We start from the raw sequence: 7,026 nt of genomic DNA, 5'->3' as shown, positions 1-7,026 counted from the left end.
TGGGACAAGCTGCAGCCAGAGGTGAGAGTCCAAGAGATGTGGCCAAAACTGCTCCATGATGGGAGTTTTGCTCAGAGATCCTCCTGGTGGGTTTTGGTGGTGAGGAGCTGGGTGTTTCACATGTCAGGACCCAGGACATCCCTCTGGATGTCCTGTCTCAGAGACCCTGGCACAGAGCCCAGAATGCCTGTGGTTTTGATTATGACCCGTGGAGCAAGTTACCAACCTTAGATGAAGATCTGCAAGCCATGACAAATTAAGTAGAATGATAGTGAATTTATCACAAGGTGAAAAAGTAGATTTTGGGGTTTTTAGAATAGGGATTCAGGGGGTAAGATGGAGGGATCTGGGTGTGTCCAACCTTTCTTCTTCTTCTTTTTGGCATCCATCTTCTGCTGTGATGTTGGCACTTTTAGACTGGTTTAGAGTAGAAGCTCACTGTCTAACATAGGTGATAGGTATTGGACAGTAATTGTAAACATTGTACACGTAGTTTTTAGTATAAAGACACAACACAGCCCTGGGGGCAGGCAGAGTGCCCGGACTGTCCTGCTGAGCAGACCTCGGCAGGACAGGAGAAATAATTCTATAGATAAGATACGATAAACAACCTTGAGACCGAGAATTGAGGAACTCTGACTCCTTTTTCAAGAGCCGGGCTGGGAAAAGAGACTTTCTAACACATCTCGGGGTCACTCTGACCAGCGAGAGATCCCAACATCACAGAATGTGCCAGCTGCAGCTCTGCTCCTTGTAGGGGTGCCCGGAGGCTGGAATGCCCCGTTGACAAACCTGCTGGCAGCTGTGAGAGGGAGGAGTCCATGTGAGGGTCAGGTTTGCTCGGGATCTTGCCTCCTCTCTGCCAGCCCCGTGATGGGCTGCTCCTGGGACAGGGAGCTGTGCCCTGAGCCCCGCAGCAGCATTCCCAGGATGGCCAGCACTTCCTGCAGGCCCTGGCCCGTGTGGGCACTGCAGCCCCGGAGCATCCAGCGGTGCCTGGCCAGCCCCCCAGCCGCAGCATCTCGCCCAGCTGGGCAGGAGCCAGCGCTCCCGGCACGTCCTGCTTGTTGGCCAGCAGGAGCACAGGGGTGCCAGCCATGCCGGGGTGGCTCAGGGCCTCCTCCAGGGCTGCCATTGCTTCAGCCAGCCGGGCCGTATCTGTGCTGTCAAGCACGAAGATGAGGGTGTTGATGTCCTCCAGGTAGTTCGGCCAGCTGGCCCGCAGGCTGTCTTGTCCCCCAACATCCCAGAGGGTGAAGGAAATGCCACAGGGAGTTCTCAGAGACTCCACGTTGAATCCCACCGTGGGGCAGGTCTCCACAGCCTGGCCGCTCTTCAGTTTGTACAGAAGGGTGGATTTGCCAGCAAAGTCGAGCCCCAGCATGATAACTCGAGCATCTCTTTTCCTCCAGCCTTTGGAGATCAGCTTCCCCATCAAAATACTGCCGGTGCTGGGGGGGAATGCAGCCAAAAAAAAAAAAAAAAACAGTAAGCAAGCGTATTTCCTGGGTGATGTCAGTCATTAACAGAGGGCTCAGCCCTGCCTCTCTGAAAGAGCACCCGAGGCTTGCTGAAGAAAGGTGCGGGCAGCCGGCCTTTGCTTCTCTCTGTAGCTCAGATGAGGTGAGAGCGAGTGTTTACGAGGTGTGTGCAGCAGAGCCAGGGAGTGATGTTCACATCAGCAGTTCCTACACCCCGGCTCCCCTGCCACTCCTTTCCATTCAGGACCCGAAGTGATTGGTGCGAAAGAGAGCTAACATTCTGCAGGAAGAGGTGGGGAGACTGTGCAGTAAGTTTCCTCCTCACCACATACATAAATAAATGAGCTTCTGTTCATTGGCTCGTCTAGGAGAAATCCACCCCCCGGCAGGACAGGACAAGGAGGAACCCGGGCTTCAGACTAGGGTTACTCTGGAATTTGCTGAATCACAGCTCAAGGGTGGGGATTTAAAGCCTCTTGAGCAACAAGATGATTCTTCTGCCAGTCTTGTGTTAAAAAGTACAAAACAAATCACTGTATCATCAGCTTTTGCTACCTTTTGTTCAAATGGTAACAACAGCAATTTTAAAAAATGCACACAAGCATTTTTTTTAAAGTCTTACTGAAATACAATGAGTTAAAATGCCATTCCTGGGGCAGAAATCCATAATAGTCTTTACATCAAAGTATTTACGACATTTTAACTTTTTTAAGTGAAGCAAAGTCATGTGGCTGAGGGGGTACAAAAATCCCCTAAAAGAACAGAAAATTGTTTAACAAGACAGCACCCCTTGCACATTACACGCCAGAGGCAAAAAAGCGCTGCTGCAACAACTCCCAGCCTCGCTGTGCAGGAGCAGCTGATGGCAGCAGCAGAGTCCCAGCAAAGCCAGTGTTTATTTCCCTTCTTTATTGGTTGGGTTTGGCTCCTAAGAGGCTGCTCAGAGGTGTGCAGAGCTCACCTCACAGCAGTAAGGCAGAGCTGCTCTCTAGCCACCTTTACTCGAGAAAGAAATGGGATTCACCCCTGCTTCCCCGGGCCCACAGGGGAATTTTTAACACATCTCTGGGTTTCCTCGGCAATAATCTCCATATGACAGCTCCATGTCACAAGCATTGCTGGGGATGGAGTTCAGCACAGCATGTGGAAGGGACTGTCTGGTCACTGAGAGGCATATTTCTTCCTCTGGGGGCAAGACATTCCAGTTTTCCATCTTTTACAGAAAGGAAGATGCATGAGAAAAAAAAGAACACAAGGATCCAGCCCACTTAGGCTGCATGAGATTGCAAGGGGTACAAAACAGACCACATTTTGCAAGATAACTCTGTGATAAATGTCTCTCCCGTTGTTAACCCACAGAGCTGGTTGGCACCAGAGCCTTCACAAGATTATGCAGCTTGTGGATGTGTAAGGTGGGTTTTAACAACTGTGGAATACCTGGTTGGACAGACCTCGAGGATTATCTGGTCCAACCAACCTTTCAAGGCAAAAGCATGGTCTAAAAGAAGCTCAGCACCCTCTCCAGCCAAATCTTAGGTGTTCCCAGGTGCTGGGGAACACACCACTTCCCTGGGGAAATTATTCCAGAGGTGGATTGTTCTCATTGTGAAAAGTTATCCTCTTGTGTGCAATCAGAATCTCCCCAGGAGTAAATTGTACCCATTACCACTCATTTTTTCCCACAGACTACTTGTAAAAAAGGGATTCTCTATCTTCTTTGTAACCGCCCTGTGAATATTGCAACACAGTGATCAGGACTTTCATAAGCCTTCTTTCTCAAGATTCAACAATAAAATTGTGCAGCATATGTTCACAGGTGATCTTTTCTAAAACCAGTCTGTAAGTGCAAAATTACAGAAAGCAGAAAGCTCCCTAGATGTGGATAAGAAAAGAGATCTGTAATTTACAGTGGATTCTGGCCCTCCAGGGCACTGCTTGCACACTCTGAAGTGTGTGTTGCTGCCTGAGGGTTATCCTTTTGTCCATGTTCTTCAGTTTTTAAAATAAATCCTTGATCTGCTTTTTCACTATTTTGGAATAACCTTCCCATACCTTTAAGATCAGTATCGTTGGTAATTTTAGACATAACAGTGGGTCAAGTGAATTGTGTCTTGATCTTATCATGTTTCTCCTGCCTTTGCTGCTGCTCATCCTCTCTGAGACTTGGCAGGCAGGGGTGGCACACATCTGTTTCATCTGACCAGACATTCATAGTACCATAATTTCTTTCAAGTAAATTAAAATGCAGGTACGGGAAGCAGGGGTGGAGACTCTACCATTCAGAGAATAATTGAGCATTTGAAATATGATGTGATAGAGTCTTTGATTGCATTGCTCCCTCACATGCTACAGAAGAAGGCTGCTTCCAAAAAACAAAAAAAAAAAAAAAAAAAAAAAAAAAAAAAAAAAAAGGAAAAGGGAAAGAGGAAAAAGGGAAAAGGAAAAAGAAGAAATAAAGCCAGAATAAAGGATGCAACGAAGCACAGTTTTACTGATGATTCAGTAAAATTCTGAAAACTCTTAGATTTTCTATGGCACAGAATGCAGTAATTCATGGGCAAATAGAGGAAACTCTAAGTTCTTTTTCTTTTTCTTTACATGCTTATACCCTGTGTATTGAACCTATTTTCTTTCTTCCTGACAATTATTCCAAGTACAGGGTGCAAACTGTGCCTACAGAGCCTGTTCCGCCCACAGCTATGTTACAAAAGCATAGCATTTCCAATAAATAATACATAGCAGCAATTACAAGTCTGTTTAAGAAAGAATGAAAAAAAAGAAAGTAAAAGCAGACAAGATGAGTTCTGAGTGCATCTATTGCTGGAACAGAAAGGCCAGGTACTAAATAATTCAGACATTGTGTTCAGAGACAAGGACAGCCCTTATTCAAGCTGTGTATTCTGTGGACAGAATAAATGTTCTTGTCTTGTGTGTCATGTCCCTGAATTCTCAGAAGCAATGCTAATTCCATTTATAGTTTCACAGAATTTCAGTCAATTTATTTGTTTGCTCTTTTTTAGGCATGCATTTCTCTGCTTCCTAGATTCATCCCAAAAAAGCAATAATCGGTACTAGTAGTATAGGAGACAATCCCCCCCTCCTTCCCATGCCCTAAATATTCTGATTACAGGGATTTTGTCCTGATCACTATATTAACTCATATTTGTTCCAACCTGTGCCACCTCTTTGGAAGGCAGCTCCAGGGAGACAACCCTTCACAGAGCCAGGAATAGCAGCCGTAGTTCTGGTCCTTGTTGTGAGTGTGCATCCAAATGGCATCTGCTTGGAACAACAAGCACATCTCAGTCCAGCAAAGGCAGAGTGTGCTTCCCCATCCAATTGTGCTTGTGTCCCTGAGAAAGGCCACCGAAGCCTGTGTGCACCCAGCCCTGCCTGTGTTTCCTGCAGGATCTCCTCACTAGATCATACATGGCAGGGTCACCCATGGAGGGCATGTTCAGAGCAGCAGCTGGTGAGAAAGCCCTCTGGGAGCTGAAGGACGCCTGGACACAGGCAGATGTCTTGGCCTGCAGACCCCCTGTCCACTGCTGGCAGTGACCTTGATGGGGGCTTCTCTGTGTTTGGCCTGTGAGAGTTCCTTGTGCACCTGCTGGGATCACTGGATTTGACCTAGCCAGGGCCCCAGGCTAAAACCACAGCAAAGCCAAATGCAAGGGTTCAGACTTACAGAAGTTTGGCCTTTTCGTTCCCTGCATCCTGCTCCATTCCTCTTGCTCTGTCCCCGATTTCTGGCGTGCCCGCAGGAAACTCCCTCCTGCTAACAGACTCGTGCCAGTTCACTTGGCACATGCCCAGCAAGCTGCCTGTTCCATCAGGGTCAGTGGGTGGCTGTGAGAGCTGGCAGCTGAAGGCAAGATGCTTCCTCCTGAGACAAATTCCCAGAGGCTTGAAACATGGCTTAGCATAGTCTGAAAGTTACACAAGAGAGCCACAGGCTACGACATGCCCTAGAAAAGCCTGCCTGCAGTGACGTCTCTTGAAAAGATGTGATCTTGAAGTTGAATCAACACCCTGAAGTTCAGAATGAATGACAAGACTCACACAACAAAAGACACAGCAGATGTTAAGCACTTGTCCTTTGGGTGCCCATCAAGCACTCTGAGAGCTGTTGGTATCTCCAGGGCACTCCTGCTGGGGTTGGAAATAGGGCACTGTTGTCCAGCTCGTCCTGTGGTCCTTGTTTCCTCCTCATTTCCTGGGACAAACATTTGGTGAAGGGAAATGGTTTTTGGTAGCATAACTGGCAGCAGATAGGCTATCAGCTTCGTGCTTTCCAGTTAACTCTTTCCTGTAGGGAAGTGACTCTGGCTGGAAAGCACAAAACCTCACCTGCTACACCCTCGCTGATGCCATGTCAGAGTTCCCAGAGGTCCTTGTCTCTTCTCAGTCCCCACCTGTCTGGCCTGCTGGGACTCACCCCTGTGCTGGAGGATGGCAGCCACAGGGACACAAACATGCCACGGGTGTGAGACCCTGCTCAACACAGCTGCCTGATGGCCAGGGCTGGTGGTGCCCCTGCATGTGCCCCAGTCCTGCCTGCCCCCTGGCTGGGGACAGCGGGACAGGTCCTGACCATCAGATCCTGCCTTAACTCTCTGCATTGCACCCTGACAAGGTGAAAGTGGAGAAATTTGGCACAGAGCAAAGACTTTTTCTCTCATGTTCTCATCTCTTAGCTGACAGATATTTCAACAGCAAGACGACATGGAAAGGAAAATTATTTGCCTTGCTTTGATTTCTGTTTGAATTACTGTGTCCTTTGTATATGACTGTAGCATATTTTTCATAAATATTACTGCTCTAGTCTCTGAAATTATAGTTTCCAAAGCTGTTTGTAGTTTTATCAGGATGCAGAATTTTATCAGTCCTCTAGAGAGGACTCTCCAGACATACTTATTCAAGTGCTACCCAAACTGTTTTAGCTTTTCCCACATAAATTGGCAGTGCCCTTAATTCTTTTATGTCACTGAAACTCTCATGCCAGGTCCTTCTTTGTCTGTCTTAAATTCGCAGATCTCTTCCTCCTTGACCCCTAACATCTTATCTTTGCCTCCTCAGGACAACTCAAAACTAAGCTTCTTTGGCATCCTTACCTACAGTATGTGCCACATACTGCACACAAGCCATTTTAGAAATGGCTTAGAAACTAATTAAAATACAGCTCTGACTATTTTGTGAGGCCTTAAGCTCAATTCTTTGTCATTATTAGTGTTTCTAGTTGAAGAGGAAAATAAAAAGAGCAAAAAATGTGTATGCTTACAAAAACATCAGTGTTACATGTGCCAAAAAAAAGCTCCTGCCTCCTTGTATTTCCTTCTCCATCTGTTGAATGTAAAAGCCAGGAAGCAAGGACTGGCTTTTTGGGGGCATTTTTTTAGTATTCCTTTGGTTTCTATTGAGAGGAAGCCCTAAAGAGACTATCTAATGATGCTTAACCCTACTCCCTACATGCACTAAATATAATATAGGTAATATCTTACCTGTTACTTCCATGGGAAGTAAAAATTTATAAATTGGAGATATG

The 7,026-nt window shown here is 46.7% G+C and overlaps 1 protein-coding gene across 1 annotated transcript; it reads right to left on the bottom strand.

The window, feature by feature from the left end:
- Window positions 1-483: 483 nt before the first annotated feature.
- On the bottom strand, window positions 484-1,435 carry ARL11 (ADP ribosylation factor like GTPase 11). The gene is given in 2 exon segments (XM_030954389.1): window positions 484-1,015; window positions 1,018-1,435. Coding segments are annotated over 2 exon segments (603 nt in total). The 3' UTR covers window positions 484-830.
- Window positions 1,436-7,026: the final 5,591 nt, after the last annotated feature.

The sequence above is a fragment of the Camarhynchus parvulus genome, chromosome 1 (genome assembly GCF_901933205.1).
Source record: "Camarhynchus parvulus chromosome 1, STF_HiC, whole genome shotgun sequence".
NCBI lineage: Eukaryota > Metazoa > Chordata > Aves > Passeriformes > Thraupidae > Camarhynchus > Camarhynchus parvulus.
The sequence above is the reverse complement of the archived record's forward strand: the minus strand, read 5'-3'. Positions and strand labels throughout refer to the sequence as shown.